We start from the raw sequence: 27,050 nt of genomic DNA on the forward strand, positions 1-27,050 counted from the left end.
AGGGGCCATGGGCTTAGAGGCAACTGGATCTCAGCAGTGACCAGCCAGAAGAGATGAGAATGAGAGAATTAAAGTGATAAAGCACCATGACTGTGGCTGTAGGAATTAATGTTGTCCAGATTTATGCTGCCCCACCACACCCAAAAAGGCCACAACCTAATAGGAGAAACTTGGAGAAGTCCTCAACTGAAAATTGCCTTTAATCAAATTATATCCTCTGGAGGATATTGGGGTGAATTATATGTTCTAAGCCATGCCAGATCAGTGCCTACAATCATCAGAAATGTTTTGGAAAGCTGGGAGGATAGTGCAGTGCATCCATTGTAAGTGTTCGTTAGGACTCTTGAGAATGTGATTTATTTTAGTTTTTGTCAAGACCTGGAAGTACAGTTGGAGGCAGTAAACTGTCCCTGGATTACTGCAAGGGTAGAATATGCTTAACATGTTGTGCTCTCTCTGTGGTGCCCCTGCCTTGGCAGTTCTTGGGGTTTCCCACTTTTGCAGAGATGGGAAGGGGTTGAGATGGAGAATCAGAGTTCAGCTCTGAGGCTCGTGAGGGTTGTTAGGTCTTGTAAGTGGAAAAACGGCAGCATTGACTTGAGGTGGATGACTCACTCAGAGGCTGAGTCCATTCATAGGGAATGTTCACTGGGGAATGGGAATGCAGCTGTTGATCAGCTGAGATGTGGTTACCTCTTGCCTCAAAGATCTTGGATAAGCTTGGGGTATGAAACTAAGTGAAGAAAGTCCTCCAAAGAGGTAAACCACAGAAAAAACCCTACCTGTGGAGGGTAAAGAAGGTCAGAGTCTGGGTCTGTTTATTGTCAGGCCAATGGCCACGAGAACATTGGCTGATAGATGCTTGCTGTGCTTATTTTCACAAGTACCCAACCTCCTGGATTGTGCCCTGCTCTTTTAGATGTAGCCATGTCCTTTTAACTGGCCTGTGCTAGAGGGACACATCTGTGTGCCCTAAAAATGGGCAGGTGCTGTGCAAGCAAGAACAGCAAGGTTAAAATGCTGGCAGGGCTTTGTGAGTCCCTGAGACCCCTGTCCTCAGCAGGGTGTGTGTCAGCCTGGTGTATGTACCATGGCTGGTAACATCCTCTTTGCTCCTTGTCACAAAGGTGTCATTTCTGCTCTCAGAATAGAGGGCAACAAAACCTTCCTTCACATAGCAACACAGAATGGTTTGGATTGGGAGAGATCTTAAAGATCAGCTAGCCCAATCTCCCTGCCATGGACAGGGACACCTTCCATGGTAGCAGTCTGCTCAAAGCCTCATCCAAGCTGACTGACATTCACCAGAGAGGCCTTTCACATCCCCTTGCCTGACGAGGAGCCATCCTTTGGAGCAACACCTTGGCTTCTAAAGGAAAGCAGTGAGCCCTCAATAGCCTCTCTCGCTGCTTCTCTGCAAGGGAGATCTTTATGGTCTTCTTTCAGATTATTTACACCACTCTATACCAGTTGATGTTTTCATGATTTTTTTTTTTTTGAAATGCAGAGTTCTCCCCTTCCCACCACAGCTGGGCTGGCCAGCAGTGCAGGGTGTGGCTGAAGGAACATGCACACCATGCAAACCCCAGTCCTCCTGCTTTGCCTGCAAAGAATCGACATTGTGAGGGAGTAAAAGTCATTCGAACTAAAATTGCCCATTTGCTTTCTGTGTTTGGAGAAATACACTGTGTGTAGTCCCAACAGAGGCATCTTACATCAAAAGCTGAATTTTGCCTTTGCACCTCAAGAGCTGGAAAGTCACACGGGCCCAGGGAGTACCATTAAAAAAGCCAGAACCTGCCAGAAGAAATTCACAATAAAGGGGGAGACCCTTTTTCCTTGTGACTAAAACACCTGTCACAGCTGCCAAGACTCTACTAATTACACAATAACTTTATTATATCCCACTTGGAAGAACAAACAATACTTGAAGCTCCAAAAATGAGCAGCCTTTATACTAAATTATTGCAGGCAGAATGGCTGCATGGAGCTGATGTTCACCTCGTCCTCCCAGCAGCTCTGGAGAGTAAAATGGCTTGAAGACTCCCTTCTTTGTTGCTAGTGCTACATAATAAAGTAATTGTGCAATTAGAAGCAGATTACTGGTGGGAGATGAGCATTTTTTATGCAATGTAGGTAAAAGGCTGGCTTCTCTGAATAGGTTCAAAGCCTAAGTGCAGCATCTCCCCTCCTTCTTACTTGACCTTCTGGTAGTACCTGGAAAAAAGGAGTGTCACTAGTTGAGTGTGGATCTCCTTCCCATGTTAAAATATTAAAAAGGTCTTGTGGAAGATTTCACTGTGGTCCCTACCTTGTCCAACACCAATGCAGCAAGAATGGCTGCAGCAGCTATTAGAGGGTCTAAAACCAAAATAAAACATAAGGGATAGGAGCCTTCCATTGTTCCCATCTTGCATGCCTGACTACTTTGCTTCATTTTCTTGCCTGTCTAATGGTGCTGAGACTTTTAGGGGTCAGGAGGGTAAGGGGAAGATGCTGCCATTTGTGGTGGTGGTGGTGGGAGTGAGCTTGAGCTAAGCAGGATCTGCTCCAGTACATTGTGGATCCCTGTAGACATCACCCTGACTTGAAGGGTTCAGTGAGTGTGCCCAGGTGAAGCTGCAGGAGGCGAAGAAGATGAGCAACATACTGGGCAACAGAAATGTCACAAATATGGATTTGAGGTGAACTCACTCGTTGGGGGTGATGTTTCTTCAGTCTAAGCCTGGTTATGATTTCTGCCAAGCTTGTGATGCCAGGGTATACAGGCACCGCAGCAGCTGCTCTCTCATGGCAGCCCTAGGAGAGGACTTTGTGCATGGCTCACCTCTGATGTGGTGTCACCTGTAGCTGCTTAACCCTTCAGGATTGTTAGTGTGGTACCTCAAAGCCAGGAAGGAAAACTTGAGATGCCTTCCCTACCCTCTGAGCTGCCTAGAGAAACTAAGCTTGGGGATGGGACAACAGGCAGGAGTGCTAGGACAGGCATCCTGTCCAGGGGCTGGTGCTGATCCACTGCCAACCTGCAGCATTCCAGGTTGCTCCCCTTTCCTGTGCTGTCCCTGACGGGTGTGTGTGCTGTTTGCAGGTCCCGTGGCAGTGATCAGCGGAGAGGAGGATTCAGCCAGTCCGCTCCACCACATCAACCATGGCATCACGACACCCTCATCCCTGGATGCTGGCCCGGACACGGTGGTGATCGGCATGACCCGCATCCCCGTCATCGAGAACCCCCAGTACTTCCGGCAAGGTCACAACTGCCACAAGCCAGACACGTGTGAGTGCCCGATCCGGCCGGAGCCCCCCACCAGGGCCGAGGGATGGGCTGGGGGGATGGGGGAAGGAGGGCGAGGAGGAAGAGGTTAAGAGGATGAGGAAGAAGAGAAGGAGGTTTTTGAGGAGAGTGGGTGTTGGTATGGTCCAGAAACCAAAGTGAATTTCAGGTCTCAGAAATCACAACATACATGTAGATGCTTCCAGAAAAGACTTTCCACTCTCACCTTCACCTCCCTTCACCCTCCCTCCGCCACCCACCCGTCACCTTCCCCCCCTGCCTGAAAGTGCCATTCCAAGCTGGGCTCTTCCTCGTCAGCTCCAAGCATGAGGTCCCAGGTGTGAGCAAGAGTCCCCTGGGAGCATGGGGATGGATGTGACCCCTGCTTGGCTGGGGAAAGGACCTGCCTCCCCTTCCTCCTCCAGCAGTTTCCCAGTCATGGGGCTGCCTCTTTGGCTCCCCAAAGGGCCAGGGAGAAGCTCAGGATACATGGGCATAGGTGTGGCAGGTGCCTGGAACTATCTTTGTCTCCAAGAGTTTTAGATGCTGGATGTCTTTTTTTTATGGGCTTCTGTAAAGCTTTTGCATCTTTCCTGCATAAATCTGGGTTGTGAACTGGGCTCATTAGACTAGCAGGAGGTGATCAAGTGGCCCTCTCCACTTTGTATTTCTAAATTCTGAGCATAAAAGAAAAGTGCTGTGTAAAAGGATGCTTTTCTGGGAGTCCTGCACCACTTCCCACACGAGTGGTGGGATGCAGCCTTCCCCAGCATGCGGCTCACAGGCGGTAGCTGAGCTCTCCCAGGCCTCTTACCAGCTCTGAGATGCAAGCTGAGCAATGCAGGAGGTTTGGGTAACGTTCCTCTCTTGCTATTGCACATCCTTTTGGTGTGTCTTTGTTCCAGGTAGAACTGGAAAAACAAAAATCCTGCAAAATGAAAGGTGAAAACCCCTCAGCTTGGGCTATCTCTGTGGCCCAGTCAGAAGCAGGGAGTGCTTTGCTGAAGTCACCTCTGCTCTTCCTTTGGCTGCTGCTGACTCATGGGTGCAGGAGGCAGAACTCGGCCCCTGGAAGCAGGGAGAAGGCCCATCTCCCAGCCTGCGGGAAGCCATGTGGCATCACATGCTCAGCAGGAGCACGCTGCTCCTGGCCTCCACTCCTCTGTCAGCAGAAAGGGAGCTGCAGCTGCTGCTCCCATGAGGTATTCCTCAGGCAGCCCCCACTGTGCACCCTCATGGGTCCTGCTGGCTTGTGCCCAAGCCCTGATCACCATCCTTCACTTGCCAGAGCAATGGGATGTACCCAAAGAACGTGCCTGGCTTTCTCCTTGGTTTTCATTTTAATGTGCTAAATTTGGTCTGTTTGTAGAGAGGGGAGGAGGAGGGCGGTGATTAGGCAGGAGTGGAGAAGCTGAATGTAGCGTGGTTTTTCTGTGCTGTTAATTATATATTTTACATTTCTTATAGCACCTCATCTCAAAATGATTTACAAACTCTGATGGCTTGGGAGGGAGGGCTCCCCCGCTTCACTTTTTTTTTCCTTTCCCTCCTGTGCTGTCTCAAATCTCTTTAATCTGTACGCCGACCATTGCAAGACGTGGGTGCTGTTGAGGCTGTGCAGCAGCAGAGCTTAAACCTCAAAGGATTAAGTTTTGCTCTGAGCCTTTGCCCTGTGGGACTTGTCAGAGCTGGGTGGGTTGCAGGGGAAGTCACTCGCTACAGGACTTGACCTCAGAGCTTCACAGGGCTGTTTGAGTAGGATCTGAAGCATTCACAGAGATGCTTAGGGTGGCATCTGGAGGCGCTTCTCCTGTGAAAGGTGCCACAGGAGGGAATGCTCCAGGCTTTCCAGGACTACAAGGCAGTGGGGCTGAAGCCAAACCCCACAACACTGGTACTTCCTTTGGGGGATAAGAGGCAAACCACAGCCGGGTGCTTGCAGGTCAAAAACCCTAATTTTTTTAGATGCCTTTGTCACTCATGGGGCAAAACCCAGTCCTTGACTCCTCAGGCAGAGTTGAATTTGGTGTGTGTTTTGTATTTTAGTCCCCAGGCCTTAACTTGGTCAAAACTTCTGACTTCACTGGTGGCTTTGCTTGAGGCTGGAAAGTTTGAAAGTTTCATAATTCACCTTTTAAATTAACCATGCTTTGGGGAGATTTTGCTGTAAGGGGTTTGTTTGATCTGATGTGCCCTACTCAACATAAGCCTGCGCTGGAGAATATTTGTTGCTCCTGTTCTCCTCGTGGTTGTCATGCTGGAGGGTTTTTCTCTCCCTGTGTGCAGAACTTGGACACAAACACTTCTCCATTTGCTGTCACTTTTAAAGAGAGCTTCTCTGGGCTGGGAGTGCCTCAATGCCCAGCTGAACCTGTACAGATGCAAACTCCTGCCACCCGCCTCCCCCAGAGCCGCTGCGCAGCTGTGAGCAAAGGTGTTCTGTGACACCCAGCATCTCTCCTTTGCACTGAGTTGTTGCTAGAGCAACATCTTCAGCAAGTGTTTTCCCTCTCCACCACGAAGCTTTTCTGCTTTCTCTTTTCATCCCTGTGCTCTTGGATGCTGCCTGCGTTGAGGATGTGCCGGTGCCCATTGCCGTGCTGCAACGAAGGGAGCAAACTCTGTATGCTTAATGCAGTATTAATAGTGCATTGATGTGATATAGATTTCTGTCACCCTCCATACTAGCAAGCATCACTTATCACGCACGGATGACGGATGTTTATTCCCAGCCACTTAGCTCTGCATAATGGAATCGCAGCTGAAATATGGAGAGCAGCTCCCTGCCTGCGGAGCTGGAGGCCTCTTGCTCCCACTGTGCCGTGCTGTCCCATGGGATCTTCTTGTTAACGTGTCCTCAAGGAGACAGAGACGTGCTCTTCACTGGGAATGTGCTGTCCTGGTACTGTTGGGGTGAAGGGCACAGGAGCCAGCCCTCACTTCTGGCTTTCTGGGATTTTTGCAGTTCTCTTACCCTCTTTCTGCTACTGCCTGACTTAGTGCAGAAGGTGGGACAAGCTTGACTCAGGATTCTCTTTCCTTTCCTGGATGAGGGGCTCTTGAAGAGCCACGGAAGACACCAGCACCACCCTGCTTCCTCATGTTGAAGCATTTAGTTTTTGAGAAGATGCTCCCCCATCTGTGTGCTGTAGCTCTGTGCTGTGCTGGGCAGCACTGGGTTTGCATCCTGTCCTTGGTTCAGCTGTCCTTGGCCCTACCTGGAGGGTTAAGGAAAGAGTTTGGCAATGTGGACAGTCCAACCACCAGTGGATTTCAGAAGAATAGGCTAAAACTGCCTTTTTCTCCTGATCTTGTGCACATGGAAGAGAAACCAAGTGCTTATCTGCTTGGCAAACATCAGCAGGAGGAGCAACAGGTTGTGATGAGTTTGCACGTCTATATCTGGAAATAAACAGATCAGAGAAGAAGAATGGGACTTGTGGCAAGCACGGTGGGCAGAGAAAGCGATGAGGGTGAGAGTTTAGGACTACATAACATCAGCCCATGGTCAGAGATTTTGGTAATGCAAAACATGATCCAGTCTACCCACATTTGTGGCAAGAAGGTGGCTGTGTGTCCTTCTGGGCAGGCTTGGCACTAACTGCAGCTTCTTACCTTATCTCCCTCTCTTGAAGTTCAGGAGATTTGAATTCCCAAAATTCAAGTTTCGTAATTATGAGTGGATGGAAATTCCTGTGGTGAAATATTGGTAATGTTTCAGAAGAAACATTTTGGAAGGTTGTTTTTCTTTAATAATAACAATTAAATAGTAATTAATTCTAAGCACAATGCATCAGATGCAGATTAGTTCTTGGATCTGATCTCTCGAGCTTTACTCAAATGCCACAGCACAGTTTTGGAGTTGTTCAGTTCCCTTGTATTTCTCATCTAACAAAACAGGTCTTCTGCAAAACAACAGAAATCGATGAAAAAAATCCAAGCTCTGATGGAGAAAATTGCTCTGGGGGGCAGATCCCCACCTGCATCCCAGCAGTGGATGCTCAGTTGTAAAAAGCATTGTGAAGCTGGACTTTTGGGGCAAATTCTTTGATTTTGGGGGAGGTTTTTGCCAGCCACGACTGGAGCTGGCTGTGTTTTCCAGGACTGGCGCAGTCTGGGGACTGGGATGCATTCTCCACACGGGTGGAGCAGGCGTCCTTTCGTAGAGTCCTAATGAGGGTTTTTTTCAACCTCATTTATTACAGGCTGCCCTGACATAATTACATATTCGAAGTTAGTAATTACATGTATTCATGCTAATTAAGTAATTAGATATAATTACACTAACTGTAAATACATGGTAATCGGCTAAAAAGAAGTACTTCAGAAAAAAACAAGGCAAATCACACAATAAAAGCGCCATCAGCACTCTTTCACTCAGTACCCTGCCTTTATCTTGGATTTCAGTGCAGCTTAAAAGGAACATCATGGTCATTTCAAAAAATCATATTTCTTAACAAATAGATTTTCTTACCTCTGCTTTCAATAGATCTCAAAAACTAAAATGAAAAGGATATTTACCACTAACTGTTAATTTTTTTGTTTGCCTAGTGTGTTTTGCTCATCCTGGGCATGGGAAGATAAAAAGTATGCAGCATTTCTATTTTGGGTCAGTTCATGGTCCCATCTTTGCCAAAAACAGCAACAACATAAAACTAAAGCCATAAGTGCTTGTAGTTTTATTTGCCTAAAAAAGAAAACTGAACTAGTTACACAGTTTGTAGTGGAAAAGAAACTTTCCTTTTTTTTTTTTTTTTTTTTCCCAGGGATGAGAGAATTTGTCAAATATTCTTTCCATGTAATATAAATGTGGAGTGCAGGGTGAAGTGACAGCAGCACTCTGCTTCCCCATTCCCAGCCTGGGGCAAGGCTCTACAAGTTTCAGTCCCTCCCACAGAGCTCTGCTGTTTCTCCAAACTATTCTTTTCCTCTTGTCTCCTCTAAAATGAAGCCCCCAGGCTCTTCTCCAGCAGGACCCAGCTCCCATTACTCTTCTGAAGTAGGCACTTGTGGGTGAAGACTCTTCTGCACTGGAGCTCTCATGGTCTTGCATTCTTGTCTGTCTCACTCAGCTCACGTGAGATATTTTAAGGGTTTTAACGAGAACCTGTGAGTAGCTGTTTACTCATTCATGTGTGTTTTGCTACTTTGTGCTGTGTCTCCTCAGTGTTTGTAGCAAAGCATGGGCTTGTGGCTGGGGACTGTGGAAGAGCCCTGACCTCAGAGCTCAGCTGCCAACAGGTGAAGGCATTGGGGGTCTCTGCAATGACCTTCTGCCTCCAAATTTTCCTCCCGTCTGGTTTGCTGTTGGCTCTCATAGAAACTGCTCTGAGCTCCAAGGGTTGATGTGAACATCCTGCAAAAGATCTGGATGTTGAAGAAGCCTCGTGGGCTCTGGCTGGCTGTTCCCAGAGCAGATGTTGTAGGTATCTGAAAATATGTGTGAGCAACCAAAATTACTGCCTCTGTCCCCCACTGGAGAGAACTGAACTTCCCTTGTGCCTAGAGACACCTTCTTGTCCCCTTGCCCAGGCTGCAGCATCTGACCAGCAGGAGACATACCATGGACAGTGGGACTTGAGGAAACCTTCCCAGCTCTCGGTTTTCCTACCTGTGGCTATTTTTTTCTCTGCATAATTTTTTCCATCCCTGAAAGAGCAAGTGGAAGATATATCCACATATTCCAGAAGCCCAACTTACCTTTGCAGAAGTGGAGTGCCCATCCCACCTATTGCACCTGCACTTTGAGTTTCAGTCTCACGCTTCAGACCTTCCTGCTGTGATGGTGCTACACCAATGGGGTTTTTTCAGGATGTCTTGGAAAGGCTGGCAAGATCCATTGCCTGTACCTTACCCCTCAGCCAGCTCTGGAGATGTTGTCTGTGTGGTTGTACCATGAGGAAGAAAAGCAGCATGGCTCTGCCTGGTCCCTGCCTGCTTTAGGAGGAGCTGCTGGAGCCGGGAATGCAGCCCTGCTTGCTCCACATTGGATGGGCACCCGACTTGGTTTGAGCACAAGCCCATCACCTCCTGCTGCTGTTGGGATTTTCAATGCATTCTCTGTTGCTTTAACGTGTGTTTACTGGAGATATTTGTAGCAACACCCAGGATCAAAGGGGGACTAGCAGGCTGCAGCCCCAGCGTGGGCAGTGACGCTGGCAGCGCAGCTGAGTGATGATACGTTGGTTCCTGGTGGTGAAGATCCATGAGGAAGAGAAACCCTTAAATCAAGAAGAACGTGGCTTTGGGCTCTTAATGGTGACTGGCCTGCAGAGAGGCTGCTCTGGTGGTGGAAATACTGCTGGATACAGACATCAAGGGGTTGACAGGGAAGTATTTTCTCCTACGAAACTCTGCTTTCTCCTCTGCCTAAAAGCCTCTCCACTGGACTGTTTAATCCTGATGTCTGTGGGGCCAGCAAGCAGGGTTGGCTTGCTTAGGGCGATTTCAGGAAGGGAGCTTGTGATGTGTGAACTGTCAAGAACTTAACAAGCCAGATGAGAGGAGGTCCTGACCTGTTTTCCTACTGGATTTGGAGTGGCTCTAGCAGAGCAGGTTGCTCTTTTTGCCTGGCAGCCTCATCCCTGCATTAATTGGGTTGGACCGGAGTGCACAAGAATGCAGCGTCTCATGGAGGATGTGTATGTACCCCCTGATATTCCACCTTGCATCCAGGCCCCTGCTCATCTCATACAGGGGCTCACACCTCCCACTCCTCTTGCAGCATTCCCAGGCCTCCACACACCCTCCACTGTCCTTACGTGGGTGGGCATGCATTCCCCACCCACTGACCCATGGTCTGGCACGAGTCCAGCCTCATTGTGGCAGGCTGAGAGGAGTGCGACACAATAGGGGTAAAAAAATAGGTTTACATTCCCTGTGTTACCAGCTGTGTGCCTAGGTATTGGTGCTTCTCCCTATCCATTTGTGCTTGTTGTGTGCTTAAACCTGAAGGAGGTGTCTGTGCCAGAGAGAGCAGGGCTCTGTTCACCAGCCAGCACTCCTCATGGGTGTGGTTTCATCCCTGCGAGACAAGAGGTAGCAACACAGTGCTCGACCTGAGGCTTTTGCAGACTCAGGCAGCCCTGGTATCAAGAGTGTCCTCCTAATGGCTCGTCGATTGTGTGAATTTTGCTGTGGGTCGCTGTAAAAATAGCTGGTGTATGTATGTGTGCATGGGCAGAGTGGTGGTATTGATTTCTTTTGGCCCTCATTTAAACATTTGTCTCATTTTTGAATGAGTTTTTTGTGACTCATAATGCTTGGCTGTTGGGAAAGTGTCTGGAAGCTGGGGTACCTCTGCACTTCTGGGATAAAGGAGATGTGCCTGTGGTACCTGGCCATGGGGTACACAGAAGACACCAGAGTTTGCAAGGATATTGTGTTGTGACTTTTTAGTCTCCCCAGCCTGTTTTTCAGGTTTAAAATCTCTCAGAAGCACGTTTAAAATCTCTCAGAAGCAGATCATTGTGATCAGACAGGAGATGTCTTACTGGTTTGGAGATTGCAGGCTCTCATTGTTTGTTCATTGTCTGGTTAAATTGTGATTCCTAATTAAAAAGAGCTGCTATTGTTTAGGAGTTGGAGCAGTTTTGCATGACTGCACACACAGCAGGTGTTATTATTATTAGTGGGGCTGCCCTGTGGGACAAGAAGTACAGCCCAGAATGTAGCAGAGAATCTGCACATCAGTAAAGGTTAAAAAAACCCCAAACCTGTGCTTAGTGCTGGTTTTGGGCTAAACAGCCCAAAACAGCCCATTTGGTCCTGAAAGCTGGGGAAAGATCCATGTAAAAAATTATTCTGCCTAAGGAGTTGCTTGTGTGAAAGGAGGCTTTTGTTTCCCAGCCTTGTGTGGTGGCTGGCTCTGAGGAGATGGGGCAGGCAGACAGAGCTGGCTCCCAGCAGCACAGGGCAGGTGGAGCAGAGCATGATAGCTTCTCATAACAAAAATGCAGAAATTGTCATTTTTGATTGCTGGACACTTCCAGTGCACCTCAACATCCTGCTGTCTGTCTTGCTCTTGTTGGTGGGTGCAGACAGGAAGTGGGATCCATGGGATGAAGGAAGGTGCTGCTGCTCATGGAAGCACCACTTCTGGTGTGCTCCCAAAGCCCTGACCTGAGGCAGCTGTTTTTCACCACGGTTAAGAGTAAAGCACTGGCCTTGTTGAACAAGATGCGATTTGCTGAAGTGAACATACCCATTGGAGAACTCAGCAAACCCATTTCCATGTGCAGCTGGTGTAAGATTTGTATGCAAGTGTCTTGAGGTGAAAAGTACATTGGATTCACAGCATGTGAGGATTGCTCTCAATGCCTGGGCTTGTCTCCCATTAAAGCAGGATTTATTGCATAATCTGTTTTTAGATTCCTGCACACTCATTCCTGAACACACTGCAAGTTACCCACGTGCTGAGCCTTGCTTGGATCTGTTCAAGCCCTCTCTCCCTGCCCTTCCCTGGATAGATCTGTTTAAGAGATGGGAACAAACCGAGACCCAGTGAAAGCACGAACATTTCTGTGAGTACTGCAGCAAGGATCAGGCTGTCCTGCTGTCTGCAGCCAAGTGTGGTCAACATGGGATGCAGTACTCAAATTAAGTGATGATTTACAGTTTCATGTAGACTCAGCTTTTTCTGATGTTCGCTCCAAGTTCCTTTGCTGATGCTGCAGCAGCACCTGAAGTTTTTTGTCACAGCTGTGGGTCTGTAAAAATGTCACACCTTTCTTTCAGCCCTAATAACCTATTTTTCCTCACTGAATCATAGTACTGAGTCTGAAGGTTACTATACCTACCTATTTTTATGTATAAATCTCATATATATGTTTGATCTATTTAAATGCACTGGTTTATAATGCATGGACACCTGTTCTTATCTTACTAGTACATTTTAACAGGTTTTACATCAACCTTCCCTGTCCAACCACCATACTCCTTTTTTTCCCTTTGTGAGATAAAAGGGACCTTTTTCTTTGCCCTGCAAACATCTCTTAAATTCAGGACAAGCAGTTTCTCTGGCTCCCATAAGTGTGACAGGAGACAGCTAAGTCTCCTAAGTATACATGGCAAACTGCAATTAGAAGAAAACACTGGAACAAAGTTACTTCAGTCCCTGTCTCCCTTCCCCCAGCCCTTCTCACCCCTCCACCTCCCTCTTGTGGGATTAAGCAAAGATAATCCTCAGATGAGCAAGATCTTTGGGAAACCAAAGAGCCAAGGGAGGAGAAAGAAAAATCCTTTGCACTCAACACTAATAAGGAAATTATAGGCATCCTACATTATGAATTGGATGAATTTTTAATGGTTAGAAATGCAGCTGATTTATAATGCATCCATCCTGGACTGCAGGGCCTGTCGCCAGCTAATAAATAAATGACAGGCCCTTTGTATTAAAAGTATCAGTCATTTTACATCTCTGCACTGTAATTGATGAGGAGCGTTGAGCAAGGGAGGTGGTGGCCATCAGGTGTGGGCAAGAGCAAGGACCTTGTGTTTCAAGCTGTACCTGACAGCTTGATATGCCAGGAAGTTGCAGCCCAGTCTTCAAGTCTTCTCTGAGCAGGGCGCAGCTTCTGCTCCATCCCACTGCTCACAGTCCAGAACCAGAGAAATAAAGAACTTAGCTAGGGCTGCTCGATTTTGAAAGGTCATTTTAAGCCCAGCTTAGGGCCCTGTTTAACATGTCTTATGCTCTAGAACAAATGAGTCACCCTGGACAGCAGGAGTGGCTCCATCTGAGGTGGCTGCCCAAAGGTTCCTTCCTACACGTGGAATGAGGCAGGAGGCTCTGGGTCTGCCTTGTGTGAGACTCCTGGTGTAGGGTGGGGGGGATTGTGCCGTCTGTTCTCTTGACAGTCCCTGCTATTGGCACAGTCAGGGTGAGACGAGCTCAGAGTCAGGGATCAGCGTGGATTCATACAAATCCCACCACAAATGTTCACACTGAGGCTGCGTTAAAAATAAATTCTGGGCAAATCCCAAAGATGGGGTGGGGTGGGACTGTTCTGCTCTCGTGCCAGATCCCAGCAGAGCCCAAATGTCAGGGGAACCTTACTGAGAGCACAGCAGGCAGCTGATTATTTGAGGGATGGGGTATATTTTATCCTCTTCTTAATGAGGAGAAGTAACCTGGCACGTCGTATCTCCACTATTTCCTGGAAAGAGGCATTTTTCCTTCCAGCCCATCAAGGGGCTGCCAAGCATCTTTTTCGCCATTTTATGGATGAGGAGTGGCAGCTGGAAAGACACCAATTTGCTCAAGGTCACGCCAGGTTGCTGACAGCTAGCAGCCCGGCCCGTGTTCAGCCCACAGGACCATGTTGCATGTTTGTGAGTCCCCACCTGAAATCCTTTCACAGTTGGTCTTTTGGAGTCAGGGGTTTAGATGGATAAACACATTCTTGGAGCTGTCAGCTGCATGTTATGATCCCAGAAAATGGCAATTCTGAACTTTTCCAGATAGCTTAGATGAAATTCTTCCTTTCCACCTTCATGGGGGGCATGCTACAGTCTTAATATGTTCTGCTTTGCTCTCTTGACTACTTCTGAAGAGACCTCTCCCTGCAGGTCTCACTCCACCTAGGCATGGCCTCCTGGCCTGCTTCACTGGAGTGTGTTGGAACCTGAGTGCTGGGCTCAGAGGAAGAGCAGTCATTTTTCAACTTGGCTTTAGTTCCTGGCTGCAGGAATTAGGCAGGGAGGCTGGGATATGAGCCTGGCTGCCCAAGGAAAGCACTGCTCTCTAAGATGCAGACTTTCATCTTGACCTGGAGGAAGGAAACGCTTATTGCCTTATTTATTACATTTCCCCACAGCAGTGTAAATACCATATCCATGATAGATATAGATCTTATGAATAATATAGAGATTTGAACTAAGTAATTGCTGTGCTTTTTTAATACAAGAGATCCTTGGTGTCGAGTAGTATTAATGATCTGTCTTGACATGGGCTCTGCGGAGGGTGATTGCAAACCCCAGTTCCGTGAGAATTTGAGAAATTGGGGGAGAAATCCTAATGTGTGTTCATCCCCTCTGTTCCCTGTGGGACACTTCAGAATGAGTATCCTGTCTGCTGATTTTTTCTCAGCTTTCCCTAGACCCTCTGAGGACAGGAAGGCTAAGTGGGTTTTGGGAAAACAAATCCGTTTTGTAGGCAGGCTGGGCTGGGCTGTCAGAGGAGGCAACTTTCAGAGGAAATGTAATACAAAGATCCTAGCAGCTCCCCGTGGTCACTAACAGTTCTCCAGACATTTCTGGAAGAACAAAATGATTACTTACAGTGAAATAGCTAAATTCAGGCAGAGGTAGTGATATTTTATGTGTCTGCTGATCTGAGCCTTTTCTCTTCTCTGTAGCTTTAATATGAAGCTCTCCTTTCCACTTGCTCTCTGAAACCCTTGTGCAGCCTTGCTGCTGTGTGCTGCTAAACAGGTGGCTATGTTATTATGAGAAATTCTCAATAAAGTCCACTCTTTAATGCCTTAGAATCTTTGGGGATGAATTGAAGATATTAAGAAGTATTGAGATTTTATACCTCTTTTGCAGTGACACTGTGGGGGAAAGGATAAGGGGATAGCAATCACAGGATGTGGTGTGGGTCACTTTGTGCCTTGTGTCACTGGTGGCAGGGAGCTGGCAGCCCCACTGGTTGGTCCTTCTTGCTCCCTGCTGTAGAGGTGTTGGTGTTACAGCTGCAGAGCTCCAAGGCCTCTTTAAATTAATGGAGCTGTCTGAGAAGGCTATGAATGCCTTTTCAATTTATTTTTTTCCCCCCCAAACATAGCACCTCAAGTCTGAGTCAGGCTGTTAACCTTTTTCATTCCTCTGTTTCTAGCCACGTCCTGCTTTAAGGTTATTTCTATCCTTCTTCCACCATCACCCTTTTAACAGGAATGAGGGCAGGTGAGACCTGTGGACACAGTAGCCCATGTTCTCACCTTGTCAGTCCAGGAGGAGCAGGTCTTGCTGACCTCTGTGGGCTGTGTATTGCAGGGACTGTGGGCTCAGGTGTTGCTTTGCTACAGGAATGGTAGCTCATTAACACTCTGTGCCCCGCAGACAACTTTTATTGATCATCAGCTGCTTAATCAAAAACTCTATCACAGTTTGTTTCGATTATTTTTTCCATCTCTTCATCTCTGGAGAATTGGTTTAGCCAAAGCTAATGTACTCATTAAGCAGTTGGGAAACCACTGCTACAGACTGCTATGTAAATCAAGGGTTTAGGAATGTTTGTGTCCTCCTTCCCACATATAACAGGATGAATATATTGGGTGCATATGCCTCTGCTTGATGCAGTGAAACAGACACAAAGGGAGTTTGGCTGAACTGGGTTTTGACCAGTCTCGGGTGGCAGAACTCACCTCCCAGGTCACACAGAGCCCAGGCTCCACATCTACATCCTCAGTGTCCTGGTACAGTGAGGAACAGCACTGCTGCTGTACCTGGTCCTGTATCTAAACAGATCTGAGCGCCCCTGAAGTCAGCACCTCGGGTATGTTCTTGGGCCACAGCTGGAAACTCTGCGAGCAGTGGCTTTGCTCTTTTGAAAACTGTCAGAGCTCTGGGGAGGGGGTGAAAGGAAGCTGTGAAGCAAGTGGCAGAATTATTTCCTAACTTCTGCCATGTCTTTAATGACCAGCTCTGAGAAGTGTCTGGCCAGTCTGAGTGGGGACACAGGAAAGACTTGGGAGGGAAACCCTGAGACAGGAGTGGTGCTTGTTGTGCCACTCCAAAGTGATTTCTTACTCTGGTTATGATGGATGTCCTGATATGATTCATTTTCCTCTTGCCTTTTAATGTTTACTGAATAAAATCATTCTCCTTGATCCTATACCCTATCAGGGCTACATACTCCATGCTGGCTATGGTGTTGCAATGACCTAATTTGATTGCAGAGGGTCGTGTCCTGTATAATGTTGTCTCATTTTCTCAGCAGTCGATACAAACTCAATTTTATTTTCTTTGAAAAGAAGGGAAGAGGAGGCAGGAGCCTGGCATCCACAGCCAAGCTTAAACCTGCAGCACTTACCTTGTTGCCTGGCTGTAATGGCCCATGTAGTTCAGCTTGGATGGGACCCGCAGGCTTGTTTTATTTATTAATTTTCCTGATGGTGCTGAAGGGGAGAAAGGATAGAGGCTGCAGCAGAGAAGGGCCCTCATTTGTAGGTGCTGGCACCACTGATTAGCCTCAAGGAGTCATTAATCCAACAGGCTGGATGCTCTCTTGGTGGAGCTTATCTCAGGAGGGGAGGGTTAGCTGTGCCTTCCTGTGGGCCCTGGGTGAGTGTTCAGCTTTCTCCTTTTGTCTCCAATTAGACGCTCGGTCCTTTGTACCACTGTGCTTCACCTACCTCAGAGACCCTTCACCTGCCTTCCGCCTCCGTAATTTATGAGTGGCTCAGAGGGGAGAAGGAGGGTCTGGTCTCAATTTGTGTGGCTCATTTGCATGTGAAATAAGCACATCCCTTCAGCAGAGCTGCCAGCAGTCTCCCTGGACCTGCTGCTCTCATTCAGCGTGGCTTTGACAGCTCCAAGGCTGTGGCTCGGTGAGCGGGGCTTGCTCATAAACTGGAAGTGTCACTATGTTTTTGCAGAGCTCGTCCAGAAAATGGTGTTTTTCAGCAGCTCATAAAGGAGGTGTCAGCCTGGGATTTGGTCTGTGGAAAAAGAACCTGCTTTTGCAAACTGCAGAGTGCACAAGCTCTCAGCTCTGGCTCCAGGGCCATCGCTGCTGGCTGGGATTGCTGCTGGGGCAAATTATTCAGCTGATGGTTTCATTGCTAATTTCCTCATGGGTCCTGGACTCTCTAACTCTCTTCTCAGGGTATTCCTCTTTCTCAGCTCTGTCTTTTCCTGCCCTGTTGGGCTTTCAGTGGGCTTTCGATTGAAAATGGATCTGTTGTGGTGACAGAGGAGGAGTCAGAGAGGTACTGGCAGGCAAAATGCACGTAGGGGTTGGATGAATAAGTCAACAGGTGTGTCACCAAACAGGCTTTGTTGTCTTGATCCAAGGATTTAGTGGGAAGGAGCTAGGCCTGGGAGTGGCAGTGGACTCTGTGGATGGGCAAGGACCAAGGGAATAGAATCGTAAGTCTTGAGGACAGGAAGAGAGAGAGGAGACAGGACATTGGTCACTCATGTGATCCTCCTTGGAAGAATAGCAGGTTCCATGAACCAAGCACAAATCTAGGCCTGATTTCTTCTCCATTTCAAAATATTTAATCAGAGAATCAAATATAAAGTTTCTTTAAGAAGAAGCTGGCACACAGCAGCTGGCTGAGTGTTGCAATCAATATATCCGCTGTGGAAAGTTTCCTGCAGAAATATTACATCCTCTCTCATTTACTTGATGATCTTTGGGGTGAATCAATCAAAAGATGCTGCACACAAATAATTCAGCCTGTGATCCTGTGGGTGTCCATTACAGAGGTATTTGCTCCATGCTAATGGACCTGTTGATTAAGAAAAAATCACCAGTTTTTAAATAGAGAGCTGTTGCTTGATGGCAATTGTTAGCATTGGTTTTTCTGCCTTCCCACCTCCCCAGCACAGCTCTCATTCTGTGATAATGCAGGTGACTGCAACAAAACCCAGGTCTGCACTGCTGGGGAGAAGAGACTCACACCTCACCCCAGCAGTTGTCTGAGGAGAGCCTTGTCTTAGAGGCTGGCAAGGGCAGAGACTTTTCTGTACTCAGCGGGTGATTTCACCACTCTGTGTCTTGTTCTGTTAATTGTGTTTCTGCACCCATCTGCCTTGGCATGTGATGTCCTGTTGGACTTCAGGTATATCTGAAGAAGATATTCCCCTGAAATTCCCATCAGGCCAAGGCTCAGCAGCTCCTTGAGGAGTCTGAGTGGGCTGTACACTAGCTGAGTGCATGCGAGTTTTTATTTGTGTCTGTAAAGCTTGTAGTCTGTTGGAGCAATAGTGTTAATTTTGCTTCTCTACAACATGGACATTTGTCAAGTCTGGGACATGGGGTGAAAAAGTGCCCATGTTGCAATGTTAAGTGTTGCTTTTCTGATGGTAGCATGGCAAGAACCCCAGCTGGAATTTTAAGCATAAGAAGATCAGGATGATGCTTACTGCATAGATAGATGTCCTTACCTTTGATAGACAAACCTGAGCGGACCCAACCCTGTGATGACTGAAGCTATGCAACCAAGAGAGCAGCATATTTAACACTGCCAGAGCTCTGGTGGGGCACCAGGAACACATCTCAGGACAGACCAGTGTGCTGAGCTGTGTGACACAGCTCACTGCAGAGGCAGTCACGCAGCAGGGCTGAGCAGCCCAAAAGGACCAGGCTTGTGGCCGTGGGCTGTGTTCAGCCTCATGCTGGTAGTTGCCAGCAGCTGTTCTGCTTTCTGGGAAGCATGTTGGGATCCTTCCTGCTCAGCTGGAGGCTGTGGGAGCATTTGGTCCTCTCCCAGGCTGCCTGGTGCAAAGCAGCCGCTGCTCACTTTGGCGGGCCAAGCGTCGCTTCAGGCTCTACTGCAGAGGGGACCAACCCCCCCGTGTCACTTGTTTATCTCTGTCGTTTATTGCTACAAACCAACTCACCCAGAGCCGTCCTTCCCACAGCTGGTGGGAGTCAAAGTGCCGAGGCTGTTAGTGGATTAGGGCAGCAGAGTGAAAACCATTTGGCGTTCCTATCCCGATTCTTCTGGGTGCCTTTAATTAGCATGATTGCTCAGCACGGATTTTGCCATGTTCTTTAGCTCCTCTGGTTAGGATAATTATTCCCTCAGCTCCTTTTGTTCCAATTCCTGATCGCTTACAAAGTCTCCCGTTAAAAGCCATTAAATCCGTAATGTGAGAGTAAATGTTCAGCAGCGTGGTGCTCTCAGCCCCACACGTGTGAGCTCGAGCTCTCGGCCCCTCTCCCGCACTCCTCTGCTCCCTGCCACGTGCTCCGTGCTGCGGCATCACTCTCTGCTTCCCTCTCACACGCTTCCCCCCTGGCCATCCCACGTGTCCCACACGCACCAGGTTGTGTGCACACTCCCCCTGCTTTCTGCTGGCACTTTTGGCATCACTCAGCTCGGTCTCCTCCGTGCACAGGCTGGTTTTGACTGTGAGGTTGGATGCTGGGCTGGGCACTGTGATCTCTCACATTTAGTTGCATGTGCAAATATGGAGGTGCCATTAGAAGTGTATGTTCTTGCATGTTTTTGCCGTGGTGTGGGGAGTTCTCGCTTCAAGGAACAGCTAAAATTGAGGGGGAGATGTCCTAGCTGTGGTGGAAGGCAGGACTTTTGATGATAGATGATGCAGAAGTGAAAAGACTAATTTTCCTTATTTTTTAAGTAAAGCTGGTTTTCTCAAGCATAAAAACATCCACTGGAGAGAAAATGGGTTTTGGATAGCCATGTTCCCAGGAATTTCCATGTTGCAGTGCCTCCCCATCTGGAGGCCTGTGGGCTCAGCCCCTTCACTGCCCCTCATCCCAGCTGATGTTTGATCAGCACATGCCAATGGCTTGACTGGGGCAGACACACGAAGGCTTACACAGACTGATGTGGTGTGAAATAAGATTGGGCTCAAGTGCTTTAAATGCCTTGTGCATTTAGGTGAGTTGATGTGAGAGGGAGAAGGGAGAGAAGGAGACTTATTTGCAGACCCAGAACGAAACTGGAGCAGAGAAGGGTCTGGCAGACGTGTGGTTTGTTAAACTTGGAGCTGATTGCTGGAGCAAAAATTCACAGCTAGACCATTTGCTGGAAAAAGCCTGTCAGAAAGGACTCTTGGTCCTTCCTCCTTCCTTTGAATGATGACCGCTAATCAACAGTAGACACACATTTTGGGCTTAGATCTTGAGTTGCTGTCCTGCTGTGCTCTGCCAGACCTTCCCCACTCTGCAAAGCTCACCCTCTGCTCTGGGGTGGAGTGAGGGTTTCCTTGCCCAGCAGCAGCCCCCCACGGGGCTCCTCACTCACCTGATCTGTGCTTTGCTGGCTGCAAGGAGCTTCCCAGGCATTTCATACATTCTCTTGCAAAAATGTGCCATGTTTCATGTGTGTTTGGTGGGAGCAAAGCCCCTTCTCCTGCAGGACGAAGGCCACCCCAAATGCCTGACACTCACTTGGTTGGCACTATCCAAACAGTCCCACAGGAGCTCTGTAGTATCAGCACAAACCCATGTTTTTCTGTCTTCCCCTGGGAGAGCACAGCCTTCCCTGTGCCCTGGGGTGTGTGTTTTAGAGCTTGTGAAATACTGGAAGATACCAAGATGTGGTCTCAAAACAAAATCTGGAGCAGGGAGCTCTCCCTTGGGAAGTGTAATAACACCCTTTGGCATATTTTGGTGCAGAAGGCAACTTTGAGAATCATCTACTGGGGCAATTATCAAGAGCTGAAGAGCTGTGGTGGCAGCTTTGTTTCCAAAGCAATCAGCAGAGTAGGAGCACTGGAGAGACACAGATGAAGAACAATAATTCCAGACAACGCAGCATCCAAACAGCTTAAAAAAAAAATCAACAAAACCTTGTTCCTCAAAACTCCCTGCTGCTCTTGCTGTGTTTTAGCCCTCAGCTCTTCCTGTTCCCATTTACAACTCCTCTGTAGTGCTCAGTGCCTCCTTGCCTGCTGAGATCTCCTGCGCTCCTCAGTTTCCATCTTCGGTTTGTAAACTCCACAAAATCGTGTTTTCCCACAGGATGTTCTTCCTGACACTTCAGACTCTCAGGCTTGTACAGCTCCTGGGCTTCCTGGAGGGCAACTCTGGCCTTTCTAGATGACATAAGGTGTTGCTGGAGCAGATGGCAAAGAAACTTGAACAAGCAAGGATTTATTCTGGGCCTTGATCAGCTCCTCCCATCCTCTGAAGAGCAGGAGAACATCCCTGGCACTGCCTGGGCTAGGAAGGTCCCAGCTGCAGGCTGCAGCAGTTGTGTGCAATCCTATCCACCATCTGTGCCTCTTCTTGGTGTCTGTTGTCATATCCCAGCCCTCTGGCTTTACTGAGCACTTCTGTCCCCTTCTAGAGCCCAGAGCTCCTGCAGAGGATGGGAGTCTTGGAGCTGGGGTTATTCCCTGTTGGATGTTCAGCACTGTCATTGGTTCCTTTGGAGACCTTGGAGAGAACGTGGTCCTGCTTTGTGCCACCGTTTTGCTGCCTGTGTAATAAATATAACAGCTCCTTCCTCCCCAGGGAATGAGAGAGGCATAAGAAATTGATGTTTATGAAGCACTTTCCAGCTGAAAAGAAGTTTGAAACAGAGCTGCTGCTGTTCTTACTCAGGGGCTTCCTTTGCTGGTTGGCTCTTTGATGTGGTGATCTGTGGTACTGGTGGATCAGCTGTACCATAATTGGAATTAATCAGCAATTAAGGAACACGAGCCCAACCAGATTCTTTCACAGTGGATATTCATTTCTGGGCACATTAGTCAATGGTTTCAATAACTCTGTAAAATGCTTAGGGTAACTATTGCTATCTGAAGCAGATGGGGAACAGAGGCAGTGTCCCAGGGACACGGATACCTGTCAGGTAAAGTGGGAAAAAGAAGCTCTTGCAGCATTGTGCATGGTGCTTAAATTGGCAGCACTCCGAGGCCTGACTTGAGAAAAAAAGTTAAAAATTGACAAAAGAATGTATTTGAAAACCAAAGTGATGAAAATGATGTATTACTTGCTAGGATGGGATCTTTCATGCTGGGTCCCTTAGGCTTTGTGGAGTGCAGAGGCAGCAAGAGTGCACGGTGGTGAGAACTGGGGACTTGTGGAGGCAGGGAGACAGGGATTTTTTCCTCCCAGCGATGAGAATGGTAGAGGAGAAAGCTCCTGGATGTGTCAGTGCAAGCACAAGCAGAGGCAGGGCAGCAGCTGGATAATGCCCACGATGTCAGCTACCACCAAGTTTGCAAACGCTTTCCTGCAGCTTGTTCTCACGGCTGACCTATAACCCCCAAGAGTTTTGCCACGTGTCTTTGCATGGCCATGGCTATTTCAGTGGACAAAAGAGCCATTCTACTTGCTCAGGGACCTTCTCTGTGACCCAGTACCACTTAAATGAAGCAGAGACTAAGCTCTGCGTGTCATGGGTGAGACTGCTGGGTGCCCAGCATTTCCCCCTTCCCCGGTCCTCTTACAAGTCATTTCACATACTCTGGCTTCAATCTAACAAAAACAAAACCGATGAGGCCCAACTGATCTGGCTGCTTTCCATCATGCAGTGGGCCTCTGAGTGGCTTTAAATAGCTGCACCTCCGTGCAGGCTGGAGAAAAAGCACTGGCTGTGCCTCTGGACAAGACGGTAGCTTTGGCTCAAATCACAGGCCATCTCAGACCTGAAAATAGCCTTTTTTTTTTTTCTTGTCATCCTTGGTATTAAATAGATTTTTTTTTTTCCTTCTTATTTTTCATTTTATACCCTGTTAAGTGCTTTCTTACTTTGGGGCTTTTCCTAAGGGGGATCGGTGGGGAATCTTGGAGCTCTGCCTCCTGAGCTATCAGGCTACATCATTTAGTACCTTGGAACTACTCCATCCATGAAAGAGTTCCAGAGAAAACAAACTTGTGATCCTGGCTAATATGGACACGGCCTACGTTAGTGGTGGCAGCAGTGGAAACACGATGGTTACTGGAATTCCTCTGACCAAAGGTTTAATGAATCTTACAAAGTCTTCAAGAGTTCACCCCATGGAAAGCTGTGAACGCTGCCCTTTTCTCAAGGAAAAGCTGTTTGGTGGTTGAGTGCCTGCAGAATTCTCCTACCCCTTCCTCTGCTCTAGCCAAACATTAGAGAAATTTATGTGGAAATGGGATCTTCTGGATCCATCTGCTTCTGCTTTTCTCTTGCTCTCGGCCCATCTCTTCCTTTCGCTGCCCTCAAAAACACTTGCAATGCTGTGATCCTCTGCTTGCAATTTTGGGCTGTTGACAAGCACAAGAAGATGGTACAAGCTGTAGCTAGAGCTCCATCTAGCACATTCCCAAGAGGTTTCCTGTGACGTCACATCTCATTGATTAAAGTGGGAGACTCTTATGACAGAGGTTTAACCATGGAAAATGAAAACAGATACAAGGTGAGCTGCTGTGGAGGGGAATAAGGACCCTGTTTCCATGAAAACAAATATTTATAAGTATTTCTGTAGCTCTCAGAGCCTTTCTAATCTAAGAAGGGGTGTTATCTACTTGAAGATCTTCTTGAGGTCTGTGTTATCAGTGTGAAATTCATCTGTGGACTGAATTTTCTTGCAGTTCTCCACTGTGATCCACACTGTTGTATTGGTGTAAATGAGAGGAGGTCTGGGCTCTTTGACTTGTCCTTGCATAGTAGAGGAGATGATGTGCTTATCTGCAGCTGAGAGCATCAGAGAGAACCTCACAGTGTGTTTCTGCTGAGGTTCCATGACCTGCTTTGTTGTGGCAAGCGAGGCCTTCGGCTGGGTTGCATCTCACCCTGTTACATGCTGTGAAGAGAAGGAAAAAAAGAAGGTTTTGTTTCCTAGCCTAGCAGATGAACCCATCCATGACAGGAAACCCGGGTTGTTGTGTTGCTTCCCCCTCAGATATAGACACAGCAGTGCTGATTCGACTAGAGGGATGGCTATTTCCTTTGCTCAGGGTGTGGGGCAGGCTTGATGGTTTTCATGCTTTCTTTGATGCTATTCATGCTTCATATCTGTGCATAGAGAAAGATAAAATGTACACTGTTGTTGGAGTCTCCTACTGCTTTTCCTTTCTATCATAAATTCTGCTGTAACACAGAAGAGAGCTCAAAGCTCCGTTGCCTAATGTGAGCTGCATGGATAGCAGAGTTATGTTTGGCCAGCTTGTTGCCCTTAATTTGCTATTTTTGTTTAACCCATTTTTGCCGGGCGTTATGCGGCATCCCGTTGCTTTTCTCATCCGTTCCCACAGCAGTTTATATTGCTGTTTCAGAAGCAGTTTCCACCCCTGTGTTTCGGAACAGGTCTGCACCCCTCCCGCTGTGGCAGATAGGGGTACTGTGAGGAGTAGTGCATCATTTTCTGCGTCATTCCCTCGCCTCCCCATGTCACAATCCCTGCTGCTCCTCTCAGGTGATGTGGAGCAGCCTCAGGTCTCCAAAGCCTGCTTGATCTGAGTAGTGACAATTTTGCCAGAAGGTAAACAGGGAAGGAAAGCTGAAATTATCTTGTTTTTTCTCCTTAGTCTTGCTCTCTCAGTGGAGGAAGTGTGTTCCTGGCAGGGCACTGTCCATAGGCTGGATTGGTACGGGCATGGGGCAGAGTGGCCAAAACCCACTAGCCAGGGTGTTGGGAAACACAAGACAGCTCTGGAGGACTAAGTGGATGGCCGGGGTTGAGGACAAAAACTGATTGCATGGTTTGGTTGCTTTCAATTTTCTTGTCCTTTCATTGCCACATCCATCCAGCCTGCTTAGAGAAATGCCCCATCTGCTCCCTCCATCTCAAGCTGTTAGAGCTGCACAGAAAATACAAGCTCATTCCTCCTTCCCTGTTCTCCAACACTCTCCATACATTTATTCCACTACCATGCTATGACTATTAGTAGAGACAGTATTATGTTTTAATTTAAAAAGTGATGTCACTAGAACTGGGAGAAGCAAAAAGTCTAGTATGTCAGACCCTTCCCCTTCCCAATTTTGTAGTTCTTTGGAGATGGTTTTGATTTCAATCTACAGGGTGGGGATTTTGACCTCCTTACTATTTTCAGTCTTGCATGTTGGAGTTTCCCTACAAATCTACAACCAACGTCAAAGATAATATTTTTCCTCCCATTTTCCAGCTGGCACTGACAAATGTGAAACTCCACAAAAAGTTATTGTTTTTAAAATTTCCCCAACTCCTTCTTGGAAGTTGAACACTCCTATTTCTCCTTTTTTTTTCCTTTGGAAAAGAAAGCAAAAAAAAAAGTAAAGAAAAGCCCCCACATTTTTTAAGACACTTCCAAGCCAGTTTTTCAGAAGTTAATAGCTGTGATGGTAGATGACATTTGTCATAGCAGCATCCAAACTCTGAACCTGTTGAAATTCACCCATTTTAACCCTGGACATCTCTGTGAGCATCATCCATCTCACACCTGTCAGCGAAGACATAAACCTAGCAAGAGCCTTGTTGGTTTCTGCTCCATACAAGAGAATGGGGTTAAAGGTAGCAGTACAATATGGGAAACAGCAGGGAGGAAGAAAGAGAAAACCAGCCAGGAGAGAAGCATGTTTTTTTTCAGATTCTTTGGGGACTTTGATAAATCAGAAGGAGAGGATGCCAAAAGGACCGGTGCTTCATTGCTTTCCCAAGCCAGCGGGATGTGTGTTCAGCCCTTCAGCTCCAGAAACGTGGGCTGTCCTCCTGCCACGCTCCTCGTCGTCCCTCGGCAGCCCCTCTGTGTCAGTGGTGGGGTCACCCCCACTGCAGCCCCGTTCTGCTGTCACTGGAGATCCCTGCAGCTGGGATTCACAGCACAGCACTGGTGACAGAGAGCAAAGCCCTTGGTGTCCCCAGCCTTAAGTCTTGCTGATCTTTCACATGTCCCTTCACTGGGGCTGTGTGTCCCCAGTGGGTTTTTAGGTCTGTTGGATGTGGTCCGGCAGAAGTGAAATTGCCTTAATTTAGCAGAGCTAAGGAACGCAAAGAAAATAAAGCAGACTGGAGTTCTCCTTGGAGATACTGGGTGTTGGTGAGGATAGACTTTCCCAGCTATCCTTTGGCGGCCATAAAATATATTTACATGGTGAAAAACAAAACACGATAAATAGTGACGTTCAGGGATGCCGTGTTTATTTGTGTCCTGGTGACTCTGATCACTTTAAACCGTGAGAGTTGAGCTGGGCTCTTTCTCACTACTAATGATATTTCAACGCTTGGAATTTGCCTATGAATCTTGTTTATGGCACATGAACCGGAGCTGAGCCTGGCTTACTCTCCCATGTGGATTGGCCTTTAAGGGCCACTGAGAATAACAGATTGCTTCCCCCAAACAAGTTTAAACAGTTCCAAACCAAACAAACAGCTTTTGTCTGCATCCTCAGGTCCGTCAAAGGAAGCATGTGTTTGATGTGCACATGGAGTAAGATAGTGCAGTGGAGAAATATAAATAGATGTAAAAGACGAAATAGAAAGAAGAAATAGGAGAGGAAAAATCTTCTGGCTGGCGTAGATTTGGTGTGAGAAAATTTCCTAGCCTATTAAAAAGCACTCCTCCTACTGAGATCAATTCTTAATGGCATCTGAGCTGCCCCATGCTGCCCTAGTGATGCCAGACTTGAGTTAACTTAGCTGATTTGGTCAGGATCCTGTGACTGTATGAGGTGCAGGAGGATTTCCCAGATCTTAGAGCAATTATGTAGCCAAGACATCCCACCAATTTTCTTGGAAAAACCCTTTAGACCCATAAGAACTTGGGATAGGTGACAGCAGTGCCCAAGATCCTGCCATGCACGTCTTGGTCGTGGCAAAAAAGTGAATTTTGCTGTCTGGAGCATCCCAAGGCAGGGACATTCTGAAGAGATGTCTGATACAGCCCTTTAAAACATTATATTTGCCCAGCAAGTTTGTTGGACTGAAGGAAGGAGCTTGCCTATGATCTCTGCTCCCCTTATTTTTCTTTTTCCTCTGGCCAGTGTTTCTGGCAAATCCTAAACCTTCAGATCACCTTTAGAGAGGTGGGGTTGTGTGAGGAGAAGATGCCTCCAGCATGCAGGGTTTGGTGTAGATGGGACAGTTGGGATGAAGAAAGGTCTGTGGGGTTATGAGAGTCAGGTCTCCCCAGCCTTGCAATGGTACTTTTTGATTTCAGGAATGTTATGCCAGATGAGATAAA

At 47.5% G+C, this 27,050-nt stretch overlaps 1 protein-coding gene across 4 annotated transcripts in view; it reads left to right on the forward strand.

Moving 5' to 3' along the window:
* The window catches only part of NTRK3 (neurotrophic receptor tyrosine kinase 3), a 219,031-nt gene that overhangs the window by 111,326 nt on the left and 80,655 nt on the right, over positions 1-27,050 (forward strand). For all 4 annotated transcript variants that reach the window (XM_048317172.1, XM_048317173.1, XM_048317176.1 and 1 more), the window contains one exon: positions 3,089-3,277. In XM_048317172.1, the coding sequence (XP_048173129.1) occupies positions 3,089-3,277 (189 nt within the window). The remainder of the gene's footprint in view (positions 1-3,088; positions 3,278-27,050) is intronic.

Source organism: Corvus hawaiiensis, chromosome 13, assembly GCF_020740725.1.
Source record: "Corvus hawaiiensis isolate bCorHaw1 chromosome 13, bCorHaw1.pri.cur, whole genome shotgun sequence".
Lineage (NCBI taxonomy): Eukaryota > Metazoa > Chordata > Aves > Passeriformes > Corvidae > Corvus > Corvus hawaiiensis.